The sequence below is a fragment of the Felis catus genome, chromosome F1 (genome assembly GCF_018350175.1).
Source record: "Felis catus isolate Fca126 chromosome F1, F.catus_Fca126_mat1.0, whole genome shotgun sequence".
Classification (NCBI taxonomy): domain Eukaryota; kingdom Metazoa; phylum Chordata; class Mammalia; order Carnivora; family Felidae; genus Felis; species Felis catus.
This window is the reverse complement of record NC_058384.1, coordinates 1,586,494-1,612,757: the sequence shown is the minus strand read 5'-3', so window position 1 is coordinate 1,612,757 and position 26,264 is coordinate 1,586,494. Positions and strand designations below refer to the sequence as shown.

General features: G+C 48.4%; 1 protein-coding gene and 1 long non-coding RNA gene across 15 annotated transcripts in view; one reads left to right on the top strand and one right to left on the bottom strand.

Annotated features, from left to right (window-relative positions):
• DNAH14 (dynein axonemal heavy chain 14) overlaps window positions 1-26,264 on the bottom strand; it is a 320,839-nt gene that overhangs the window by 19,427 nt on the left and 275,148 nt on the right. For 11 of the 14 annotated variants that reach the window (XM_045049345.1, XM_045049343.1, XM_045049344.1 and 8 more), the window contains 8 exons: window positions 25,132-25,288; window positions 23,622-23,832; window positions 20,777-20,879; window positions 18,929-19,156; window positions 9,739-9,936; window positions 8,532-8,728; window positions 4,090-4,250; window positions 2,675-2,871 (listed from right to left, as the gene is read on the bottom strand). In XM_045049345.1, the coding sequence (XP_044905280.1) occupies window positions 2,675-2,871; window positions 4,090-4,250; window positions 8,532-8,728; window positions 9,739-9,936; window positions 18,929-19,156; window positions 20,777-20,879; window positions 23,622-23,832; window positions 25,132-25,288 (1,452 nt within the window). Of the gene's footprint in view, window positions 1-2,637; window positions 2,872-4,089; window positions 4,251-8,531; window positions 8,729-9,738; window positions 9,937-10,911; window positions 11,828-18,928; window positions 19,157-19,483; window positions 20,132-20,776; window positions 20,880-23,621; window positions 23,833-25,131; window positions 25,289-26,264 lie in introns of those variants that run through there. The other 3 variants (XR_006592101.1, XM_045049347.1, XM_045049348.1) reach the window with 3 other exon arrangements.
• Window positions 9,931-11,946, top strand: LOC123382924. The gene is made up of 2 exons (XR_006592106.1): window positions 9,931-10,920; window positions 11,686-11,946. It is a non-coding gene; the product is annotated as an uncharacterized LOC123382924 (long non-coding RNA).

Sequence of the window (26,264 nt, the reverse complement as noted above, 5' to 3'; positions counted from 1 at the left end):
CTCAACAAAGTAGGTTTAGAGGGAAGGTATCTCAACATAATAAAGGCCATATATGAAAAACCCACAGCAAACATCGCTTCTTTCATGGGGAAAACAGAACTCTTCTCCTGAGATCAAGAACAAGACAAGGATGTCCACTCTCAGCACTTGTATTCAACATAGTATTGAAAGTCCACAGCAATCAGACAAGAATGAAAGGCATGTAAATTGGTGAAGAAGAAGTAAAGATTTACTACTTATAGGTGACATGACACTGTAGATAGAAAACCCGAAAGATTCCACTAAAAAAATTTTACAACTAATACATGAATTCAGTAAAATTGTAGGACACAAAATCAACATACAGAAATCCAGTGCATTTTTATACACCAATAATAAAGCAACAGAAAGAGAAATTAAGAAAACAGTCTCATTTGCAATTGCACCAAAAATAATAAAATACCTAGGAATAAACTTGACTAAAGAGTTTAGGACTGAAAGACCTATATTCTGGAAACTATAAAACACTGATGAAAGAAATTAAAGATGACACAAACAAATGGAAAGATATTCTATGCTCATGGATTGGGAGAATAAATATTGTTAAAATATTTAACAATACTACCCAAAGCAATCTACATACTTAATGCAATCCCTATGAAAATACCAATAGCATTTTTTCACACAACTAGAACAAACGATCCTAAAATTTGTATGCAACCACAAAAGACCCCAAATAGCCAAAGAAATCTTGAAAAAGAAGACTAAAAGTGTAGGTGTCACATCCCAGATTTCAAGACCTACAACAAAGTTGTAGTAATCAAAACAGGATGGTATTACAGACAGACAGACACACAGATCAACTGAACAGAATAGAGAGCCCCGAAGTCAAACCACAATTATATGGTCAATTAATCTTCAACAAAAGAGAAAGAATATGCAATGGGGCAAAGACAGTCTCTTCAACAAATGGTGCTGGGAAAATTGGACAGTTCCAAGAAAAAGAATCAAACTGAACCACTTTCTTACACCATGCACAAAAATGACAGTCAAAATAGATTAAAGACCCAAATGTGAGGCCTGAAACCATAAAATCCTCGAAGACAGCACAGACAGTAATGCCTCTGACATTGGCTGTAGCAATGGTTTTCTAGACATGTCTTCTGGGAAAAGGGAAACAAAAGAAAAATAAACTATTGGGACTGAATCAAAATAAAAAGCTTCTGTACAGCAAAGGAAACAATCAACGAGACTAAAAGACAACTACTGAATGTGAGAAGATACTTGCAAATGACAGATCTGATAAAAGGTTAGTACCCAAAATATATAAAGAACTTATACAACTCAACACCAAAAAATAACCCAATTTAAAAATGGGCAGAAAACACGAACGGACATTTTCCCAAAGAAGACATCCAGATGGCCAACAGACACATGAAAAGATGCTCAACGTCACTCATCATCCGGGAAATGCAAATCACAACCACGATGAGATACCACCTCACACCTGTCAGAATGGCTAAAGTCAACAACACAAGAAACAACAAATATTGACCCAGATGTGGAGAAAGGGGAACACTCTTGCATTATTGGTGGGAATGCACGCTGGTGCAGCCACTTGGAAAACAGTATGAAGTTTCCTCAAAGCATTAAAAGTAGAATCACCATATGATCAGTAATTCCACTACTGGGTATTTACCCAAAGAAACCAAAAACACTAATTCGAAAAGATACGTGCACCCTGATGTTTACTGCAGCACTATTTACAGTAGCCAAGGGTGGAGACAACCCAAGTCCATCGATAGACGAGTGGACGGACAAAGAGGCATATGTACGCGACGGCATAGCAGTCCTCCATAGCAGAGAATGAAATGCTGCCATTTGCTACAACGTGGATGGGCCTAGAGGGTATCATGCTAAGCCAAAGAACAGACGGAGAAAGGCAAATACCATATGGTTTCACTCAAATGTGGAATTTAAGAAACAGAGCAAAAAAAGAGACAAATCAAAAAACAGACTCTTAACTTACAGAGAACACACTGCTGGTCACCAGAGGGGAGGTGGCGGGGTGGGGGGATGGGGATAAATTAAGGGGCACCCTTGTCGTGATGAGCACAGAGTAGTGAGTACGCGTGTTCAATCACCGTCCTGTACACCTGAAGCTAATCTAACCCTGTAGGTCAGTTATACCGGAATAAAAACTTAAAAAGACATGAATGTGATTAAAAAAAAAATCAAAACAGTACAGTAAGATACAAGGATACGTAAAATGTAAAGTTAAAGCCTCTTTCCCACCCACAAGACCCTCCAGTCTCCCTCATTTAAGGCCACCGCTGGGAAGAGTTGTCTGTGCATTTTCTTCCAAGACTTTCGGTTGGGGGTTCTTGAATCTAAAGCATAGATGCGTTTTTATAAGCACACGTATGCACACATTAGTATATAGGTTTTTATAATCTCTAAAAATGACATCATTTTCTGAAACTTAAAATTAACAACACATCTTCAGTTTATCTGAGTGGAATTGCCGGATTGCCCTCTAAGAGGTTTTATTAATACCTGCTCACACCCAACGTACGTCAGCTTCTTTCAGTAACACTTAATACTTCATCGGGTGCCACGGTGAACGCCCCCCGCCCCCTGCCCGCACCCCACGCTTACGGCTCAGCAGTTAATGGGGTAGCGTGACGGCTCTCACCCGCCACAGCGTAGGCACTCTTCTGTTGAGAAAAGACTCATACATTTCCTCCAGTTCTTGGGTGAGGATGGTTTTTCCTTTTATCGCAAGTTGAAGGCCTTTCAAAGATTCATGCACAACAAATAAGAACTTATCAAATCGTTCGATTTCTTGGCTCAGAAAGGTTAGCAGGACACAGTGGATGAGGGGATCATAGCCTGGATCGAGAAAGACAGAACATTAGGTTATTTTTCAGATAAAAGGAGAAACACAGGCTTTGGAAATGGAAGGAACTTCCTGTGTCAAGACCAGCGATCGCAACGCACTTTCTGCAGAAAATCAGGAATTACTTCAGGCTCCGTGGCCACCCCGTCTGCGTCACGACTGCTGGGCTCTGCTTCCGTGGTGCGAACGCAGGCGCGGACCCACGAAACTGATAAGCTTGGCCGTTTGCCAATAAAGTTTTATTTGTGCAGCAGCCCTCGCGTTCCTGTTTCATATGATATTTATGGGTCCTAAAATATTCTTCTTTTGGTTTTTTCCAACCACTAAAGAATGTAAGACCCTTTCAGCTTTCAGGCTGCACGGGAATGAACGGCGGCTGGACCTGGCCACAGCCCTAGGGTGCTGACCGTGGTTCCGACTCCACAACAGCACCGATGTCACAGACTACCGCTCAGCATTGGGTTCCCGACGAACCTTCTTTAAAGGGGTAAGGTATAGGGGCGCCCGGGTGGCCCAGCTGGTTGAGCGTCTGACTGGCTCAGGTCATGATCTCGCGGTTTGGGAGGGTCAAGCCTGGCATCGGGCTCTGTGCCGTCAGCTCAGAGCCCGCTTCAGATCCTCTGTCCCCGTCTCTCTGTCCCTCCCCTACTTGCGCTCTCCCCCAGATAAATAAATATTTAAAAAATTTTCAAAAATAAACGGTTAAGATATGGATGTTGACTGGGTCATTTGCCACGGCCCGGACGCTGGCCCCCGGGGCTGGGTGCCCCGTCACCCCTGGGCCTGCCCCCTTTCCAGAGCCCTCAGAGCGGGGGCCGCCGGTCAGAGGGTCCACGTTCCTCGTGCTTCGCAGGCAGGCCGGGCGGGGCAGGGACCCCCCAAGCTGCTCTATAGCCTCAGGCAGGGCAGCTCCTTCCTGCTTTGCTGCAAGCATATTTCTTCACTTTTAGTCTCCCAGCCACCCACCCCCCTACCCCCCTGCCCCAACAAAACCAGAAAGGAAGACAAAGCTACAGCACCCTTTCCTTCTCTGCCTCAAGCTTGGAGAGGGGGAGGGGGTGGTCTCTCAGCTTGGAGAGTGGGAAGGGGGGGCGTAGAGACCGCACTGCCTCCCTCACTCGGCCTGGCTGCTTCTGTGGGGTCTTGGGGGACCCCCACCCCTTCCCCTTGGGGCCAGAGTCCTTCCCCGAGGACGCACGTCCTGTGCCTACCTTGGACGCTCTTACAGAGAGACTCCCAGAGGGGGCTGGACATGATGCACTTCAAGGTGCTGGGTGTTCCAGCACATTCTTCCTTCTCCACAGACCTCGGCAGCCGCTGTAGCAGGTCGGACAGGATTTCCATCAGCAGTTCGTCGTTACTCTGCTCGGGACTACAAAGGACACGGAGAGATGCGGATCTGTGTGACCCAGGACAGCCCGCTGTTCAGGCCCGGGCCAAGCCGCTTCACAGCCGCACGCGACTAGGCACACGACGGAGTCCGTGCGTCTTACAGATGAGGAAGCGGCCAGCCGTGGAGCCGGCGCGGGGCTCTACCTCATCAACCGTGAGATCACGACCCGAACTGAAATCAATGGTCGGGATAAAACTGGCCCCTTGCCCTGCTTCCCGAGAAATTTTTATTTTATTTATAATTTAATCTTTTTTTTTATTCTAGTAGGCTCCACAAGGAGTGTGGAGCCCAATGCGGGACTTGAACCCACGACCCTGAGATTGAGAGTCAGACACTTAAGGGGCGCCAGGGTGGCTCAGTTGGTTAAGCGTCCAGCTTCAGCTCAGGTCACGATCTCATAGTCTGTGGGTTTGAGCCCCGTGTCAGGCTCTGTGCCGACAGCTCGGAGCCTGGAGCCTGCTTTGGATTCTGTGTCTCCCTCTCTCTCTGCCCCTCCCCTGCTCACGCTCTGTCTCTCTCTCTCTCTCTCAAAAATAAACATTAAAAAAAAAAAAAAAAGACACTTAACTGACTGAGCCACCCGGGCACCCCCTGCACTTTAGGCGTTTACAAGAAAATATGTATTTAAAAAAAATTTTTTTTTAACCTTTATTTATTTTTGAGACAGAGAGAGACAGAGCATGAACGGGGGAGGGGCAGAGAGAGAGGGAGACACAGAATCTGAAACAGGTTCCAGGCTCTGAGCTGTCAGCCCAGAGCCCAACGAGGGGCTCGAACTCACGGACCTTGAGATCGTGACCTGAGCCGAAGTCGGACGCTCAACCAACTGAGCCACCCAGGCGCCCCAAGAAAATATGTATTTTTAAAGGGTTCTTAAGATTTCTTTGTCGACAATTCATCGTCGGAACGCATCTGCGTGAAGTGTCAATACCGAAATGAAGATGCAGGCGGCAACCCGACAGCGTGTGCTTGTCACCAACCGCGTGTCAGATTCCTCGGGGACGCTGGGCGGCCCGTGGGGGCACAGGCCTGGACCAGGCGGGGCAGAGCGCAAAAGCTGGACGAGCTCTAAACACTAAAGCTCCCCTGAGCTGGTGCTGTTACTCTAACTGCTGGCAGGGGCTGGTTTCAGCCGTCACCCAGGTCTCACACAGCCAGGGTGTCGTCCTGCACGGTGAGCGACAGCCTGGAAGCCACAGCTTCTGTGCACTGCTTCTGTGTCCCCTCACCCCTCACGCCAAGTAGGAGGTTTTCCCATTTTTGTTTTCACACTTAGGCGGTGACTTTAAAGCAAGGTTGCTCAGTGGCATTCGTCCAAGGTGGCTTCTGATGATTCAAAAGACTTCAAAAAGCACACATCTTCAAAGGGCAACTCTTTGCTACCCCTGAGGGCGTTAAGTCAAATGGGACGGATCTTTTAGATCTAGTCATGCAGAGAAGTTTCTAGTGTGTTTTGAGCACAGGCAGCATAATGGCAGCCATCCCAGCCTCCCAGAATGCCCGAGGGGCACGGATAAACACACTCAACATGCTTGCAAACAGCAGCCCCATAACCTATCTCTTACTGGCGAATTTGTTGAAGGCGGGAGGCACAGCCGTCAGTATTTACGAGCGCAGGACGCGCAGGGAATTGAACCTGATCTTCTGGGGGCACATGGGAAGGCTTCCAAGTAGCCACTCCTCTTTCGCTGTGTGTGCAGCTTTCCTGCACGTAGAAGGTAGGAGTGCTCGGTTACACCTGTTTTGTGTCAGTGCAGTGACCTTGGAAGAGAGCACCAGATGGTCAGCCAAAGCCACAGTGAGGATCCAATCAGATACCATTTTAATACGAGTTTTGTGCTCCAGAGACAGGAAGGGGCGCCTGGGTGGCACGGTCGCCTGAGTGTCCGACTCTCGGTTTCAGCTCGGGTCATGATCTCACAGTTTTATGGGTTCGAGCCCTGCGTTGGGCTCTGTGCTGACAGCACGGAGCCTGCTTGGGAGTCTCTCTCTCTCTCTCTCTCTCTCTCTCTCTGTGCTCCTCCCCTTCTCATTCGGTTTCTGTCTCTCTCAAGAAAACAACAACTAAACAACAACAAAGAGACGAGAAGACCAAAGCGTACAGAGTTCCAATAGGTTCAGAGGTTTTAGAACTAAGTGGAAAAAAAATATAAAAAAGACATGTGTATCTTAGGAGCCTGTTAGGAGGTGGAGGAGGGAGACGTGTCCTCCAGACTAAGAGGACCACTTACAGTTTTACTCGGGGGAACTTACCATTGGGGGCGCCTGTGCGCAGAAGGTCCTGGCCGCACACGCCCATCCCCCGCAAAGCCTGAGCTGCAGCCCAGCTTTTATAGAACCTTGTGGTGACGTCACAGGGGGGATTACCTAGAGCGGGGCCACCCGTGCACCAGCGGCAAGGACAAGACTGAGGACTCAGGTGGTCAGGTCCGCTGGCGCTCCTGCAGAGCACAAGGGCCCTAAACCCGATCTGTGAGCCCACAGACTAACAGCCTAGGGGAACGTGGACTCGGATCCTGGGGATGTGGGCCACACCATCACCGGGGGTTGGAGTTGTGACGACCTTAACGACAAGTATAATCGGGGTTCAAGGCATCCGATGCGTGTTCCCAAGTGGTTTAAATTTTGGTTTCAGTTTACTTGTTTTGCCCCCAACCTGAAACACACCAAGAAGGCAAACTCCCATGTCACGCACAGTGGCGCCACTGGTCCCGGGGAAGACTGAGAAGTTGGTGTAGACAGGATTAATGGAATCAAAACCATAGTGACGGTACTTTCGTGGTGAGGAATCTGTACCTGTTGGTATTTTCAATATTTATGATATTTAAGAGATTTGGGGCTCTTAACACCTGAAGGTCAGCTTTGGGACTCTAATTTACAACAGGAAGTGGGGAAATTGGTTTCAATTTATGATTTTGAGTTGAAATTAAGCTAAGTTGATATATTTGAAGACATAAGAGAATTTAAGATCCCACGTATTTGTTTAATTATTAGATTTATAAGCATTGTTGCAAGATTTGAAGAAGGTTTGGCGGTGAGGTAGCTGAAGTACATTAACTCTGTAATGAATATTATTATACTTGAAAGCGTTCACGTCAGTAGATAACCAAACGCTATTCAAAGACCTTTTAAAAATTATTGTTAAAATCTGTAAGACTTACACATTGAAGAATTAGATTTTTAAGCTGCCCTTAACCTGAGGAACTCGTATTCCGAGAACAGCCCCACAGGTAGGCACGGTTATTATCTCAGATGCGAACGTGATGAACTTGAAGACTTAACTGACGTCCCCAAGTCTGCAAAGTCAGGTGGTGGAACTGGGATTTGAACTCAGCGAGGGAAGAAGGAGGCGAGGCCTGCGTGGGCCACCTGCGTCCTCAGCGGGTGTGAACGAGCACCCGAGAGGACGCAGGAACACACTCTGCTGGGGAGGCAGTGAGGCCACTGAGCTCACACCACGTAGCTGTGGCCTTGACAAACGTGACCTTGTCTTCTAGTTACAGGCTGCGGAGGCTTGAGAATCTGGGTTACGTCTGTTAGAGGTTTTTAATGTTTATTTTTGAGAGAGAGAGAGAGACAGAGCATGAGCAGGGGAGGGGCAGAGAGAGAGGGAGACACGGAATCCGAAGTGCAGAGCCTGATGTGGGGCTTGAACGCACGAGCCGTGAGATCATGACCTGAGCCGAAGTGGGGCACTTCACCGACTGAGCCACCCAGGCGCCCCCATCTGTTACAGCTTTTAAAGCTCACAATGGCCTTGACGGGCAGACAGGCATTCTATGTTTATGCATAAGCAGAGTAAGGCTGTTGAGGCCCTGTGACTGGGGTATCGTTGGCCCTCTTCATCATACTGTCCTCTTACACTTTAGTTTCTGTTCAGATTGTTTTGTATTTTGCACTTTATTTTAAAGTTTACTTTGAGAGAGGGAGAGAGAGCGAGCCTGCGCATGCATGAGTGGGGGAGGGGCAGAGAGAGAGAGAGAGGGAGAGAGAGAATCCCAGGCAGGCTCCACGCTGTCACCACAGAGCCCCACACGGGGCTCGATCTCACAAAACGCAAGATCGTGACTTGAGCCCAAACCGAGAACTGGACGCTTAACCAACTGAGCCGCCTGGGCACCCCCACTATATCTTAGACTTATTTGTCTGCAAGTTCCGCACTGTAGCGCTTCAAATTCCTAAATATTCACTTAACACTTAATTATTTAATATGAATATTTAATAATTTCCGACTAACGACAGTTGCTAGTGAGTTCTTACCGGACCACGAGATCGGCGCTGGTCCCGGGTTGCATGGTAATGAGACTGTCCACAAGCTGCCGGCCCTGGATCTCTCTGCCACCCCTTACAGCCTCCGGGTGCAGTCCCAAGAGCCCAGGCGTGTCGTCGTCAGGTAAGGACTGGACGATGTGTATGTAATCCCTCAAGCTCGCGGATTTCGGCACTGGCTGATGTATCTGAACATTTAACCACTTGTCAGTTTTTGTCCAGAGCGATACCTACTTTCCGTAATGCGTGTGGATGCTTCTTCCCATAAAATTTATACCATATACAAATATATAAATACCATACGTAAATTATATAAAATTCCCATAACATTTACACGGAAGGCTCCCCTTACTTCTGGGTGGCATATTCCAGACACTCCTGTCAAAAGCTACCTCTGGGACGACTGCGCTTGTAAAGTGTGGCTCTGGGATACGCACAGTAACTTTCTTGTTGGGAAGAGAGACAGAAGAAGGGAAACCACTTTGGTTCTGACTACCTGTTGCCTCAGTGACCCATACCCACCGACAACGGACACAATCCAGCCTTAACAAACCGCCTTTCTTCGGTGAAGCTATAGAAGGAATGTGACAACGATGTTAAGACTCCGTCTGAACACTTGGCGGGGGGGAGCAAAATGGGTGAAGGTGGTCAAAAGATACGAAATCCCAGTTATGAAACGCATAATACATTTGTTTTAATTGAGAAGCTACTTAATGGTGTGGGAGAGCTCTTCGTGCTGGTCACCAGCTCTTTCTTCCTGCGATTAGCTGTGTGGCTAAGTTCCCCTCTGTAAGGCTGAGTCCCGTGTCACATCCCCTGGGGAGAAAACGGGCCTTCTAGAACCTATGAGGTGATAATGACGAACAGGACTATGCTGGATAAAGAGACGCCCACGGCTGCTTGGACGCGATCCCTCTGAAACGTGGAGCCCAATTCTCTCCCTGCACGGAGGCTGACCTAATGGTCTGCTTCTTGGATAAGTCAGGGGACAGAGGTCAGACCCTGGTCTTTCTGGCCTTGAGAGGATGCGTGGGAAGATGAAATGTCAGCTGACATGGGAAATGGTGGCTTGTTTTTACGCTGCTGGCAGCTAATAAGAGCCATTAAAAGTGACCATGAAAATCCATTTAAATGCAGGTTTTAGATAACGCAACTACATTTCAGTGATCGAGGACTGTAAGTAAATGCCTGTTCCCACCTCATCACTGGGGAAACTGAAGTCATCTTTCAGCACTTCTGGGTTACAGAATTTGTGCAGAAGGGTGTTTAGACACCGCCTGTCCCAGGTGTCCGTCACCCGGCCGCCGTAAGTCACTTCCCCAAGGAGGTAGTGCAGTTTCTGCCACGAAATCCCGGTCTGTGCCTTCAGGGAGCTCTCCAGCACCTTTATGGCAACCTGTAGAAAGTCCACCAGTCTTTACTATCTCAGAACGTGTTTGCAGCCCACTTTGATGTTTGCACGTAAAATCAACAACTCGCAACAGCTACCTGTATTTTCTCTTTAAAAATACCGTTGACCCTGGCACAACCGTGGGTTTGACGTATGTGGGTCCCCATATATGTGAATTTTTCACCGTTCCCGTAAATGGATTTTCTGCTCCTTGTGATTTTCTTAGTAATGCTTTCTTTCCTCGAACTGCCTTTATTGTAAGAATACAGTATACGATACATATAACACACAAAATACGTATTAATTGACTGTTGACGTTATGGGTAAGGCTTTCAGTCAACAGTAGGCTATTAATAAAGCTTTGGGGCATCAGAAGTTATCCGTGGATTTTTAACCACACAGGGGTCGGTGCCCCTAACCCCCGCCTTGTTCAAGGGTCAGTTGTACGTGGAAATAGCAAGAGGGATAAAAATATCAGGATATACATTTTCATCCATTAACTCTTTTTTGTTGTTGAACATCGAATTACTAAATTAAAATTATTACTATTATTTGGAACAGACACCACAAGCTGGTGGCACCAGATTCGGAAGGCACAACGGGGTAAGCAAGGGGACGTGAGTCTTTGGGGACCCCTGCTCTTCCAGTCAGATCCCCTCCCGGAGGCCCCGCTGGCTTTGGGAGGTTTCTTGGGCCCCTTTACACAGATGTTCTCTGAACTCCCTGCACCGAGTGGATCTCATTCCTGCTTCTCTCTCCGACCCCCCTCCCCACCTCTCTACTTCAACTTCCAGCTCTCTTCCCCTCCCTCCCTTTCATCTTTGTTTCCTGTTTTCCTTCCAAAAATGCTAGTCCAGAGTCGCCTGGGTGGCTCAGTCCATTGAGCGACTGACTTGGGCTCAGGTCATGATCTTGCAGCTCGTGAGTTCGACCCCCACGTCAGGCTGTGTGCTGACAGCTCAGTTGTACTGCAACTGGACGATATAGCTTGTACGTGCACTTTTCTTTTTATTCCCTCATCCTTAATACGGATTAATATGATCTGACATCATTAATGTGAATTATGTCATTTTCTCATTGCGTTGACCAGAGCTTTTGAGGCGATGCTGAACGTTAATGGTGTAATCAGCATCCCTGTTTGATTCTTTTTGTTTGTTTTTTTTTTTGATTCTTGATGTTAATAAAAACAACTTCAGTGTTGGCTATTTAAAATGATATTTGCTATAGTTTTTTGGTAGTCTTTCCCATATTTAAGTAGTCCCTTATAATCCCTATATATTTTTGAGTTCTTATCAGGAATGGTGTCTGAATTCATAACGAGACTTCTTTTTTTATTTATGATATTTATTAGTATTATATTTATATTGATATTATGTAGATCTATACATTAATATTAATGTACCAAACTCAAATGAACCAACAGTTGGTCTTAAGACAGAGAAATAAACAAGTAATTCTTTGAGTTGTAATTGTATACCAAGAATGGGTCACAAACGCTACGTGATGAAAAGGCATGTCGTACCACCAGTCAGGGCGCAGGTAGCTACGTATCAAATAGCCAACAGCAGCCAAATGACAGCCACGGAAGTTCCCGGGTTGCTAGAAGCCAACAGACCGTATTGTGAGGGACCACTGAAGTCTTGGAAAGCTGTGGAGAACAATAACACACCCACAAACCTCTCCCTGAGGGAACGAGTAGGGTTTCATGTGGTGCTCTACACAGGGCACCAACAATGTCTTTGTTAAACTGCGCAGGTGTCTTCGTATGGTACACAACACAGCCACCGATGGATGAACTACTGACAGAAGCTTGCCCATAATGTACCTTTCGTCATGCATGTTTCATCCCGCTGATGAGCACCTCGAACATACTGCTTTTGAAGTTTCTTCTGCCTGCCTTTTGTGGGTAGGCAAAAATTGATGTCATGTGAAAAATTAAGCAACTTGACACTGTCCTGCCTTTCGAACCCAGATTTTTTTTCTAATTTTTTTTTATATTAAATATAATGTATTGTCCAATTGGCTTCCATGCAACACCCAGCGCTCATCCCAACAGGTGCCCTCCTCTATGCCCATCACCCACTTTCCCCTCTCCCCCACCCCGCATCAACCCTCAGTTTGTTCTCAGTGTTTAAGAGTCTCTTGTGGTTCACCTCCCTCCCTCCCTCTCTGTAACTTTTTTTTTTTTTTTTTACCCTTCCCCTCCCCCATGGTCTTAAGTTTCTGAGGATCCACATATGAGTGAAAACATATGGTATCTTTCTCTGCCTGACTTATTTCACTCAGCATAATACCCTCCAGTTCCATCCACGTTGCTGCAAATGGCAGGATTTCATTCTTTCTCGTTGCCAAGTAGTATTCCATTGTATATATAAACCATAACTTCTTTACCCATTCATCGGTTGATGGACATTTAGGCTCTTTCCATAATTTGGCTACCATTGAAAGTGCTGCTATAAACATTGGGGTACAAGTGCCCCTATGCATCAGCACTCCTGTATCCCTTGGGTAGACTCCTAGCAGTGCTATTGCTGGGTCGTAGGGTAGTTCTATTTTTAATTTTTTGAGGAAGCTCCACACTGTTTTCCAGAGCGGCTCTACCAGTTTGCATTCCCACCAACAGTGCAAGAGGGTTCCCCTTTCTCCACATCCTCGCCAGCATCTGTAGTCTCCCGATTTGTAGTTTTTAGCCACTCTGACTGGCGTGAGGTGGTATCTCGGTGTGGTTCTGATTTGTATTTCCCTGATGATGAGTGACATTGAACATTGTTTCATGTGTCTGTTGGCCATCCGGATGTCTTCTTTGGAAAAGTGTCTATTCATGTCTTCTGCCCATTTCTTCACTGGATTGTTTTTCAGGTGTGGAGTTTGGTGAGTTCTTTATAGATTTTGGATACTAGCCCTTTATCCGGTATGTCATTTGCAAATCTCTTTCCCCATTCCTTCGGTTGCCTCTTAGTTTTGTTGATTGTTTCCTCTGCAGTGCAGAAGCTTTCTATCTTGATGAGGTCCCAATAGTTCGTTTTTGCTTTTAATTCCCTTGCCTTTGGAGATGTGTTGAGTAAGAAATTGCTGCGGCTGAGGTCAGAGAGGTTTCTTCCTGCTTTCTCCTCTGGGGTCTTGATGGCTTCCTGAATGAGAGGCTTTTCTGCATCTACTGATGTGATCATGGAAAGCGAGTTAGACATTTCCAGCTATTGAGCCATTCTTGTGTTCTTGGACTCAGCCCTAGGGGGTCATAGTGTGTTATGCTTTTGATTCATTGCTGAAGCTTATCAATAATTTATACAGAATTTTTTACATCAGGTCCTAAGTACAACTAGCCTGTATTCTTACATATATTATTTTTATCAGGTATTCACATTACTATTATGGTTTCATAGAATGGATTGGGGAAATTGCCATCTTTTTCTAAGGCTTGGAATAGCTTAAATAATATCAATGTCCGTGTCTTAAGGTCCAGAGTGAACTCAGCTGTGAAACCATTTCATTCCGATGTTTATCTGCAGTGTCTTATAGCAGTTGGTCCACTCAGAACTTTCATATTTTTGGAGTCAATTTTGATAATTCGTATTTTCCCAGAAATCATTGGATCCATATAGACTTTCAAACTTTGTCTTATCAAAAACCAATTTTTGGATTTATTTTTCCATTCTACTATTTTTTGTGTATTATTTTATCACTATTAAAATTAGATTCATTTGTCCCTTTTGTTGTTTTTTCTAATTTCTTAAGATGACTATGAATTTCCTGCACTTCCTCTTTAATAATGAAGATATTTAAGGCCATAGTTTATTCCTTTCTGAGCATATTTTATACTGTCATAGTTTCAGTATGAAGTTACCTCATTTCCTTTGTGTTTGAGATATTTTGTGATTTTCCTTTGAACATCCTCTTCGATAAAAGACTTCTCTCCAGGCATGTTTCTTAATTTCCACCTTAAGATCTTTGGGGTTGAATTTTTATCACTTATTAGATTACGATCAGAGAATGTGGCCCACACAATAATTAAAATTTTATTCCGTGGCCGTGCTCCTGGCTGAACTTTCTACAAGTTCCTTGGATGTATGAAGAAAAACGTGTGCTGCCTACTAGAGGGATGTTGGGTTCTACAAAACTCTTCTTAATTGAATTTGTTGCTTACGTTATTCTATTATCTGTCTTACTCTTGCTTATGGGAGCGCCCTAATTCCGAAAGGGGATTTGAAATCCCCCCTAGTGGTTACACAGGAGCACACACCCGTAGCACGCACAGGCATGTACGCGTCCCCACGCACCCACACGCACATTTGTGCACACGTGCCACCGTAGGCTACGGTCTGCCACGTGTCGGGACCGGAGCGTGTAATGTCTGAGCGCACAGACTCCGAAGCCAGGCCGCCTGTGTTCGAATCCTGTCCGTTCCTGCAGCTCCCTCAGCCTCAAATGCGGGAGGACGACCCTCTTCCCGGGGCCGACGTGAGGCTCAAGTTCATCAGTCCCCAGAACACTCTCCGCAGGAGTTACCGGGTTTCACACCGTCGTTTCCTCACAAATGTCCTCTTCCTGCTCCTTGGTGCCTTTTCAGATTCAACCCCGTCTTGTCTGACGGTGACACTGCCATTCCCGCTTTCTCGCTGGTTTTACTTTCTTGGCAGTTTTGAACCGTCTTCCATAACAGGCGTGTTCTTCTTACAAGTTGCACGTGCCTCCTAGAGAGGGAACGTGGCCCGCTCACGTTTCGGACACGGCCTGAGAAGGTTCCTTCCGTATTACTTGGCTACCATTTACTTACTTTGTTGTTTCTCTCCCTCCTCATTTCTGACGGGTTGGTCCACTGGCTGTTTTCCTCTCTCTTCTTTGCTGATTTAGACACAGGCAACCTTTCCGTTGCTTCAAGTCTTAGTAACATTTCTTTTTTCAAGGGACAAGAAGGCGACAGTTACTTCCCCGCCCCTAGTGGGAACAGTTCCCGCTTCTTCCTCTGCCCGCCCGGCCTCCCCTTCCTGTCCTCGCGGGACCCCGGTGCACACGTGCCCCTTGTCCCCGACCTCTGGGTTCCGCTGAGAGAGGTTAGTGTTTTCAGCCTAAGACGATCATGGGACTTTTCTTGTCGCACGAGCCTTCCTTTTAAATCATCTGTGTTAGCACTTAGGCCACTGGCGCTCAACAGTTCATTGTTGTCTATTTAGATTTAACAATGCGGCCAGGCCACAGATTTCCTGCTCTCCACACTCCCCACTCGGCCACTTCCCTTCATTGTGTCTCCGCCTCGGCGGCCCTGATGCGGTGGCACGCGGCTGCTACCGAGTTTGCAAGGACGAGAGCCAGAGCCAGGCTGGGCTGTGCAGGAACCCCTCCCGCCCCCCCCCCCCCCATGCAGGAACCCCCTCTGCAGGACCCTCCCCCCCGGCCCCCCCCAGGACTTCCCTTTGTGCAGGACCCCATGCAGGAATCACCCCCCACTGCGGGACCCCCACACAGCCTTCTCCGGGCCCGTGCCTGCTCCCCCACTGCCTTCTGGCGGGACCCCTGACCAGCCTAGCGCCACCAGGGGTCGTCACAGCTCTTGCCGGCTCTGTGAGCGTTCTCAGTCTGCAGACTCCAATCTGTTGTCGATCTGTTGTCGTCAGTCGGGTGGGGGGGGGGGGGGAGTAAAACCGCTTTCTTCCTACTTTGTTTTTCTCCATCTCCTCGGCCGGAATCCCTGTCGTTTGAAGGTGAGGTTACTCTTCAGACATCTTAATTGTCCCTCATGATCTCCATCGTTTTGTCATTTCCTTCTCGTGCTCGGGGTGTTCCTTCTATCTGATCTTTCCAGCCGTTGGCTCGACTTTGCACCACCACCACCGTCCCCCCTCACCGACCCCCCGTCTCATTTCGCGTTTAGCTCGTAAGTCTCGGTGCGCGGCGTCTGCTGAGGACGGTGTGCGGGGCCTGGGCACCGATGCGCCTCTGGCCTGCCCCTGCAAACGGGGGCCAAGCGCCCCGACCCCCGCCCTGTTATTTTGTGATAACGAGTAACCTTTGGAGGTTATGCAAATCATAAGCAGAGCTGTTCGGACGAAAGTAAAAACTCCAAAACGGGGGAGGAGGCCGAAGGGCGAGCACACATCTGTCCCACGTCAGGCGGGCACAGCATCCGGCGCTCTTTCACGGACGCTCAAGTGCTCCAGGAGCGCCCACTTGTGTTCTGACGTGCTATTGGTCAGAGCACCCAGAGTTCTGTCCGAGTCCAGTTTACAGAAGGCCGACGGCCTGCATGTGCTTCCTTCCGAGAAGAACGCGGAGGAATTCTGTCCCTCAGACGCACAAACGGTGTCCGGCTCATCAAGAAAATTACAGACCAAAGGCACGGCTTTATTGCCTGTAGGGCATTTATCAGTTTGGGATGCGACTTGGCAATCGTATTTCATGACTCTCTCTCTCAGTATTTCCAGGAACTTCTTTCCTATATTTTTAGAAGTCAGTTTTACCATCTTGCTGCCTCTTCCGTCAAGAAGGTAAAAAGAAACTGACACGGGCTCACTTACAAACATCATGTGTGTGAAATACGTGCGTGTGTGTGAAGCGTGTATATCCTTTCGGGCTCGTACAATTTTCTGTTCCATTGCTTGTTCCATTTCCTGTTCTTTCTCTCTCTGGCCACGGGATCGCATTAGGTATGTGATTTTCTCGGTCTTGCCCTTGGGGCTCAGGCCCAGGTTTTGGGGGGCTTTGGGGAGCCGTAGCCTGTGTGTGGTGGAGAATGCACTGGTGCTTGGCCCTGTGGGCCAGTAGACACGGTCACCTTGAGGGTCCCCCAGGACACCCCAAGCTGCCTGACCACCAGCTGGCTGGCCGGGCGCTCCCCCTAGTGGGGGGAGCTGTGTCCAAACTCAACTTCCCAGGGAACTAGAAGTTCCCACTTCCTTAAGGAGGGGGGCTGTGCATAAATCCAGTTTCCCGCAAAGCTCCCAGAACTTCCAGACCGTCGGCTCGGCACCCGCAGGGTCGTTCCCTCCACTGGCAAGGCTGCTGTCGCACGCGCCGCACAGAGAGGGGGAAGGAGGGAGGGGAGGGACGGTTGTCCTCTTCTGGACAACAGCACCATGATGTAGCCAGCTGCTTCCGGCTTGAGCAAGCCTCTCTGCAAAATGCCAAGAGAGCATCAAGCACCCCGGGCATGCCAGCCTGCGCCAAGTTCACACGCGCTCTGGGGCGACAGAAGACCTGCTGACACCGGGCCACCCACTTCCTACCGTCCGCTCCCCTGCAGGTGGTTTAGGATGCGTTTTCTAGAAAATCATCTGTAAGAGAGATGAATTATATATACACACAGAATGAAATGCTGCTGACGGGCTCGGTTATAACCAATTTTCCTGATCAGTCCTATCAATGTGACTCTTTCTTTCTACATCAACGATAATAGGAATTCTTTGAAGAATTTTGATACAGATTACCAGGTTGCCTTCCAGAAAGTTAGTGACAGTTCCTGCCTCTCTGTGCCGTTGTTTTAGCCACTGTGGTTGCGAAAGGTGGTATCTCACTGCGGCTCTAACGAGCATTTCCCTGACGGCTGTAGGAGTCCGCGTTCTCCAGAGAGCCAGGTGAGGAGCACACATGCAGAGAGACTTGCTGTTAGGACCTGGCTCACGTAATTACGGAGACTGACAAATCTCCAGACCTGTGGCCGCGGACGCAGGAGAGACGACGGTGCACTTCCTGTCTGGAGGCCCCGAAAGAGCCGATGTTTCAGTTCAAGTCCAGAGGCTGGAAAAAGCCAGTGTTCCGGCTCAAAGGCAGACAGGCAGGAGGACTTCCTTTCTGTTCTAGTCAGTCCCTCGACCGACTGGACGAGGCCCACCCACATCGGGGAGAGGGATCTGCTTTATGACCTACCGGTATGAATATGAATCTCGCCCAGAAACATCCTCACAAACATACTCAAAACAACGTTTGGCCAAATACCTGGGGGTCTTGGGGTCCAGTCAAGTTGATATGTAAAACGAACAGCACGACTACTAATGAAATTGAACAAAGTTTCATCATCTGATTGCCTTTTTGTATTTATACTGTGAACTGCCTGTCCGGGTCCTTCACCCATTGGGGTGTTTTCTTTCTCTTCTTAATTTACAAGGAATCCTCACACAGTTAGCACATTGGCATATTAGCCATTGACATAGTAGATGCCACAGGTATTTCCCCCAATGTGTTGTCAGTCAGCCTGCTGGCTGAGTGGGGTTTGGACAAAGTGCTTGAGCCCATATCCCTTGACAAAAGCCCAGAGCACAGCCGTTCGGTGTCCTGTCTGGTGAGGGGCAGAGGCACATACTCTGACTGGCAGAGGGCGTGAGTGCCGAGAAGCCCAATGAGGACGCAGAAGAGGCGGGAGGGCGCCCGTCCGGGCGGGTCTAGGTGGTGGACACCCAGAGGCGGCATCAAGATTTTGCTCAGGTTTTTGGCCTGTAATCTAACCTGGCGAAAGTTTAAGCAGGCGTCGCCACATGTTTACCTTAGCAATAAAAAAGCACCATGCATTAGGAAGCAGAGAGAAGGTTCTAGACAGAGAATAGTAAAGAAAGACTCCTAAGCTGTGCCCCCCCCCCCCCGCCAGTGGGTCAGTGCGCTCTCTCCTACTTTACCCAAATCCAGCAGAAACTGCAAACATTTCGAGCGGTTTCTGTGAGTCACGCACTGTGCTACGTGACCTATGTTAATTAGCCTGCCTCGTTCGGTGCCCTTTCGAGTGGGTGTAACATCTGGCTTGCCTTCCCTCATCCTGCTTTTTCCTTTCTTGGTCCAGGACCAAGACCCTGAGAGTTAATGAGCTCGCCCAACAGAGTAAACACTCATACATCTATAAGCGGGAGAGCTGTGATCTGTTTCCAGAAAAGCGAGCTCGGAGATCCAAGCTTTGAAACATTAGCCTTTGTTACCTAGTTACGGAGTTCACGGGAAAAACACTCAGTGTCCGTGTACTTTGTATATATTGTTATTCATTTGTTGTTACTGTTTATTTTGAAGGTATGGCACTTACCTCCAAGTCTGAAGAACTAAATTTGTAAGCAATATTCCAGCCCAGTGTTCCATAGTTTTTTCTCTCATTGATGAGAGCATTGAAAAAACAGAAGCCGAATAAAAGCTTTTTCCACCACGGTCCGCAGTCCAGTTTTTCAAATGTCTCTTCTGTCACCACTCCGCTGCCACTGTATCCAAACGTCTGCAGTAAGTTACTTTTCAATCCTTGCGGATTTTCCACTGCAATCTTGAGAAGAGGTGTGAGAAGGACAGCACGTGAGACACAGGCACCAGGTCTAGAGGGGACAGAGCGGGGCAGGGGACTGGCTACGAGGGCACAACAAAAACCCCGGGTTAATTCTTTTTTCACTTGAAAGTTTCCGTAAGAGGACTGTACCAGATTTCCTATTGTTCCAATTCAGATTTTAAAACGAAAAGTGTAACACCGTCGGGCGCCTGGGTGGCTCAGTCGGCTGAGCGTCTGACTCTCGATTTCGGCTCAGGTCGTGATCCCGGGGTCGTGGGTTCGGGCTCCCTGTCGGGCTCTGTGCTGACAACGCGGAACCTGCTTGGGATGTTTCTCTTTCTCTCTCCCTCTCTCTCCAAATAAATAAATAAATAAACTTCAAAAAAAGAAGATAGGACTCAATTTAAAAAAAAAGAGTGTGGCTGTTAACTGTTGAAACCGTGACGTGTCTGCAAAGCTCCCTCGTCTGCACGTTGTACACAAACACATACAAGCTGTGTGCGTGTGCACGCGTGAGGATCCGTGGGTGGGATCGCGTAGGTGATACACGGACACGTGTGTACGTGAACAGCAGGTTTCTGGGTCAAGGCTCAGACCGACCACTCGCAGAGCCGCTCCTGGTGCCAGGCTCTGATGCCCCCCAGGGCCACCCAGTGGGAGTCGGATGTATCCTGAGTGTGCAGCGGGGTCTGTGTCCCGGAAGAGGACCTCGCTGCTTATCTGGAACAGCCAGTGTCCGGCACAGCAGCCCCTCCTTCCAGGGATAGAGAAACGCGGGTTTGCTGGGGAGCACAATCAGATCCTCTCCGGGGAGAGAGAAGGAGGGACCGGTCCCCGCCCCGGGGCCTAAGACTCTCACACTGCGGCCCGGGGCCTGGAGAGCGCCCAGCGGAGTGGGTATTCCGTACCTCCCAGCATGTTGACCTTTCGAATCCCCTTCACTGCAGATGGCCAGCAAGTTTGGCTGAGAAAGCCCTGAGGATGCGGAAATGAGGAATTTTCGTTGTGTTCCTGTCATTACTGATCTTTGGAGACTCCTGCTCGTGTCTCGCACCCGCGTAAGGAAGCATATGTGAGGGGGAAGGCGGGAGGGAGAGCGGGGGCAGGTGGGGAGAGAGGGAGAGAGAAAGTGTGACTCTGGGGAAGAAAGTTGCTAATATCTGAAGCGCAGCCGTGGCTTGCTAATCGCAGCGATGGACCTGCTTGAGGTGAAATGTTCCGCGAGGCCGCCCTTCGGGCCCCTGTCCCCAACACCTGCTCTCTGGCTGCTCTCTGCCAGAGCCTTTCCAGAGAATGAGTTGTGGGGTGACAGGGCAGCAGAGGAAGGAAAAGCCTGGGCCAAAGGGCAGAGGACACAGATCCCGTGCTCCGGTTCACAGGTGCCGGAAGTCTAAGCATCCCTGTTTGAGAAAATGTCCAGCGAACCGTGAGTCTCTTGGAAGCAGGGATCTGGCCTGCTGTGTTAGTGTCCCTCCTGGACCACAGTGCAGGGCCGAGCGCAGAGGAGAGACTCAGCGTGCTACACTCAGCACCCTCTTCGAAATCCGAGTTATGAACACAAGACAATGTACATTCAGTGTTCCGCGGTCAATACCAAGCCCCGTCCTGCTTTGTCCGTACCTTTAAGCTCCTTTGAAGAACAGGAATCAGGAAAGAACCGCCCGACTTTGAGCTTAACCACAGCCTGAACTCAGGGTCCACTGTCACATCCGGGCTATTAAATCTGCAAAACAGAAGGGTGATAAAAATAGTCCAGCCAAACCAACATGTTTTTAGGAATCCCAGAATCTCTGTGTTGGAAGTGACCTAGAGCTCATTTAAATAATCGTGAATGAGCCCCCCAGCTCTCCCTCTCCTGCCTTCAATGAAACAACCCCACAGAACCCAAAAGACAACAACAACAAAAATCCAACACAGAATTAAACAGAAAAACAAAAATAAACTAAAACCCTGGGGCTCTGGCTGGCTCAGCTGGTTGAACCTCTCACTCGGTTTCAGCTCAGGTCACGATCTACCGTCGGTTGAGTTCGAGCCGCACGTCGGGCTCCGTACCGAGCGTGGAGCTGACCTGGGGTTCTCTCTGCCCCTCCCCTACATGTGTTTTTTCTCTCTCTCTCTCTCAGAATAAATACCCACCCAGTAAAATCCCACTAACTAGGTGTAAGTACGCCTTTCCTTTTCTCTTTCTCTAAATAAAAACACTACACTGTAATACGGTTTGTAGCCTGATAGTTTTCCTTAGTAATATGTTGTGAACACATTTCCTTAACTCTTAAATCTAAAGAATTTGCTTCACAGTTTTCTCTCCCATAGTAGGCTGTAGTCTTAAACCCTTAAAGGCTTGATTTGATAAAGAAGTGTGAATTCCTCTTAATTATACTCTGACTACATAGACTGCTTTTTTTTTATGTGCTGTTAACTACTTTTATTAAGCTTCTGAAATTCTGTTCTGAAGAACATTCCTCTAATTTCTCTTTTTATTTTTTTAAAAGTTTTTTTTTTAAGGTTATTTATTCATTTATTTTTGAGAGAGGGAGAGAGAGAGCAGGGGAAGGGCAGAGAGAGAGAGAGGATCCCAAGCAGGCTCTGCACCGGTGCTGAGTCCGATGCTGGACTTGAACTCACAAACTGTGCCATCGTGACCTGAGACGAAACCGAGACGCTCAACCGACTGAGCCTCGCAGGCGCCCCAACTAGTCTCTTTTTTTATTTTTTTAAAAATTTTTTTTCAACGTTTATTTATTTTTGGGACAGAGAGAGACAGAGCATGAACGGAGGAGGGGCAGAGAGAGAGGGAGACACAGAATCGGAAGCAGGCTCCAGGCTCCGAGCCATCAGCCCAGAGCCCGACGCGGGGCTCGAACTCCCGGACCGCGAGATCGTGACCTGGCTGAAGTCGGACGCCCAACCGACTGTGCCACCCAGGCGCCCGTAGTCTCTTTTTTTAAAATGATACATTGCTATCTGCCATTCTGTTGTTCTCGAGCCTAGTGCACTTTGGAAGGCTGACCGACGTCGTCTGGTCCCTCCCGCGCACAGTCCCTAGACTGATTCTTGGCAGGTGCCCTGTTGGTAGTGTTCGAATGACTAATGAATGAGGGGCGTGGCGGGAATTATCATGTCACCTTCCAAGGTTTACAAGTACCGAAATTACACCACTGAGCAGTCTTGTCTTCTGGCTCTTTTTTTTTTTAATTTTTTTTTTAATGTTTATTTATTTTTGAGACAGAGAGAGAGAGAGCATGAACGGGGGAGGGTCAGAGAGAGAGAGGGAGACACAGAATCGGAAACGGGCTCCAGGCTCTGAGCTGTCAGCACAGAGCCCGACGCAGGGCTCGAACTCACGGACCGCGAGATCGTGACCCGAGCCGAAGTCGGCCGCTTAACCGACTGAGCCACCCAGGCGCCCGTCTTCTGGCTCTTAAATGGCAAGGTACATACGAGAAGGAGATTATTAAGAACTTTGTAAACTGTTGAAGGCACAGGAGTCAGAACAGAACGGACGATCCTAGCGAAGCTTTTAGAAATTTAATCGAGGCAGGTGCATTTGGCTTCTGGTTCCCTGTGGGTGTGCCCAGCCTTAGAACACAGTGTGAAGGGGAGGGCCTTACACACACGCATGTGCACACACTCACAGGACAGCGCCGACCACCCAGGTGAGGTCGACACAAGTGAACCGTTGGAGAGAAAACTATCGATGGCAACCGGTTAAAACTCGACCAGTTTAAACCCCTCCCACCGCCGCTCCGTGTTAGCCTAACTACCTTCCAGCTACTTCCACCGCCAACAAGAAGCCCGAGCCCCGGGCAGCTTCTGCCTGAGTGAGCGTCTCTTTGCAACGGGATGGAGCCAGAGAAAGTCAGAGGAAGCGCTAAGGATAGGCCAGAAGGGAGGGACAGGAGCTGTTTGGAATCGTGTAGAATGTTAAACTCTAAGGTTTGGATGCACACGTGTGTGCGTGGGGCATGTTTTCTGCTGAGAGGGAGGGCTGAGGAGGAGAAAGTGGGCAACGGAACGGAGAGCAACAGTCAGGGAGGCTTTTTTTCCCTGTAAAACCGACGTATTCTTAGTGGAGTTTTAAAGTTCTTGGGGGAAGAAGAACCCAGGTAAGAAAGCTTAATTTCCCCCGAGTGGCCCGGCACTTTATTTTATTATTGCTTAAATGCGTTCATTTCCACTTTCACCTCATTGTTTTTCTCTGTTTTTTTTTTTTTAAAGATTATTTATTTATTTTGAGAGAGGGAGGAGGGAGGGGCAGAAAGAGGGGGAGGCAGAGAGAATCCCAAGCAGGCTCCACACTGTCAGCACGGAGCCCGACGCGGGGCTTGAACTCGTGAACCACGAGATCATGACCTGAGCCGAAATCAAGAGTCGGAGGCTCAACCGACGGAGCCCCCCCAGGCGCCCCTCATCCCACTGTTTTGGTATTTAGCGGATCCCTTACAAATACACGTAAGCCTCTTACGATTTTATGATGGAGCAGAGCCGTGGCATGAACGACGTGGCGAGATGGCAGTTCTGGAGGAAGACCCACTGTGTGGGGCTGCTCAGGGCCTTCACAATGACCTCTTCTGCCTTAGCGGCCTGGCCACGGCCCAGGGAAAGCACCGTCACATGCTGCGTTCTTCCTTTCAACTCTTGCGCAAACTTCAGGAGCATGTTGGTGAGGTCAGTCCCTGTAACAACGTGGAAACGTGCACCCTGTTGTAAATACATTTCGTTCCCTCTTAAAAAAACGCAACCTAGTGATGATGGGGTTGTGGCAGGAGGCGCAGTCACAGAGGGGAAACTGCAGGGTTTGGATCAAACACGGAGTTCAGATCTTGGTTCTGCTACTAACTGGGTGGCCTGGGTTTTCTAACATATGGGGGGTGACAGTACCTACCTACAGCAGTGACTGCTGGTTATCCACTCCAGCATCTAGTTGTCCCCCTCTCCTTAGCAGCTGACCCCAGTGTTACCCAAGATGACTGTGTCCCCAGCTGAAATACTTCATTTTTAGCAGCTAAGTATGGGCATCTAAATTGGTAGCAGTTTGTTGAATTGTTGTGTAATACTTCCTTTCTTCCATTCTATATATTGTTTGGAGTGTGGGCGTGAGGGCTGGAGCCCCGGCAGCCACCCTGGGCTACGTCCTCAGGAAATGCACAGCACCTATGAGTGTGTCAGGCACAGAGTGGCTGCTTTACATGAAAGGTTAGAGAGACAAAGCCTCCACAAAGACACACTTTCCTAAGTCTTTTTTGCCTAATAGAATCAAAGTTTGAAAATGGTGAATTCTAAAGACATATTTGATCTGGAGATGATGAAGAATGAAAGGTGAGTTAAAATACTTTGCTTAGGGTCTGTTGGGCAAAGACAAGGGAAAAAGCATTTGGAGCTTTGAGGAATACGAGGGCTGGGTGGACGGGGCCGCTTTCTGATGGTTTGTTTTATATACATATTCATGAGCCAACATATTAAAACAGTTTATAAATACAAGGGCAATCCCAACTTCCAGATCAGTAATACATGTATAGGAGATATTTTCTGCACAGAAAATTGGTACCGGTAAGTTTTTCCACGGTTATGTTATGAATCCGGGAAACTGTATTCTTCTTTGTTCTTTTACATTTTTGGGAACATTCAGTCTTCATATAACTTAACGTTTTAATCTGTCCCTTTCCCCAAATATGTGAGGAAGAATAGGAAAAGACTTTAAACATAAAAATACCCAACACAGAACCTACTTCTCTACGCCTTTTTTTAAAAGTTTATTTATTTTGAGAGAGAGAGAGAGAGAGAGAGAGAGAGAGAGAGAGAGAGAGAGAGAGAATATGAATCCCAAGCAGGCTCCACGCTGTCACCACAGGGCCCGACGTGGGGCTTGAACTCACGAACCATGAAATGGTGACCCGAGCCGAAACCCAGAGTCGGACGCCTCGCCGACGGAGCCCCCGGCGCCCCGTTTGGTGAGCGCCGCACGGGCCTCTTACCGTGGGAGTGCAGAAGCATCAGTGGCGTTGTGGCACTGGATCCCTCATAGGACTCTTGCAAACGAATTCCAGTCCTGAGAGCATACTCATCTCCCATTTTTTCAGTTACAAACCTTCTCACTGAATTCTTTAGCTGCTCCGGCTGAAGAATTTTGATCTGAAAGAGAAAGCACCAAAGGCACGTTCCCTGTGGCAAAACGGAACCAAACAAGGAGGCGTTCGTCATTGCCGTCCCCGGAGCTCTGCGGTGTCCCTCGTTCTGGGAGACCGCAGCGGGCGGGTCTGTGCGGTGGGGAGACCGCGGCCACCGCTCGGGGGCCCTCACGTGGCCCTTCCTCGGGGCCTCTGTCTCTCACACTCTGACAGAGATCTTGCCTCGGACGTGAGATCCAGGTGATGGTCCCCGATTTCTCGTGGGCGCGTCCTCCCCGCTGTCTGCGTCTGGAGCAGGCAGACCCCACCGCGTGTGGATGGAAGTCAGGAGCGCCCTGGCTCCTCTAGTAACAACACGGAGATAAACAGCCCAGCAAGCTGGGTGCGGATCCGGAAAGAACTCTAGCGGGACCGAAAGGTTTTGGAAACCGTGTCCACGTGGTGAGTAGAGGGGCTCAGGGCCCGTCGGAAGAAATCACTGCACCTCTCGGAGGAAACACCTTCGGCATGAAAATCGTTTCAAACGAGCCACTTCTGTGCTCTCTGGGAACTGACCATGGATTCTGTCCTGAGCATTTTCAGCATCAGAGAGTCTGTCAGTTAAGGCAAAGCTGAAACCGTGTGGGTCTGTGAGGGTGCCCTGGGCTGGACCGTGGGAAGTTGCCATTTTTACATGTCGATTCTGTCAAATATCGGCAAAGTCACTGTTTAACATAATACATGTGATCAATACGTCAAATTCGAATCTTTTCTGTTATTTCTTGGAAAAATTAATCTTAATTTTATTTGACTTAAGTGGAGCATGTATGTGTGTGTCTATGTATATATTTTTCTTTCAAGTCTTTACAAAATTTATTATTTATTTTGAGGGGGGCGGAGGGGCAGAGCGAGAGGGAGAGAGAGAATCCCAAGCAGGCTCTGCACTGTCAGCACAGAGCCCAACACGGGGTTCGATCTCACAAACTGAGAGATCGTGACCT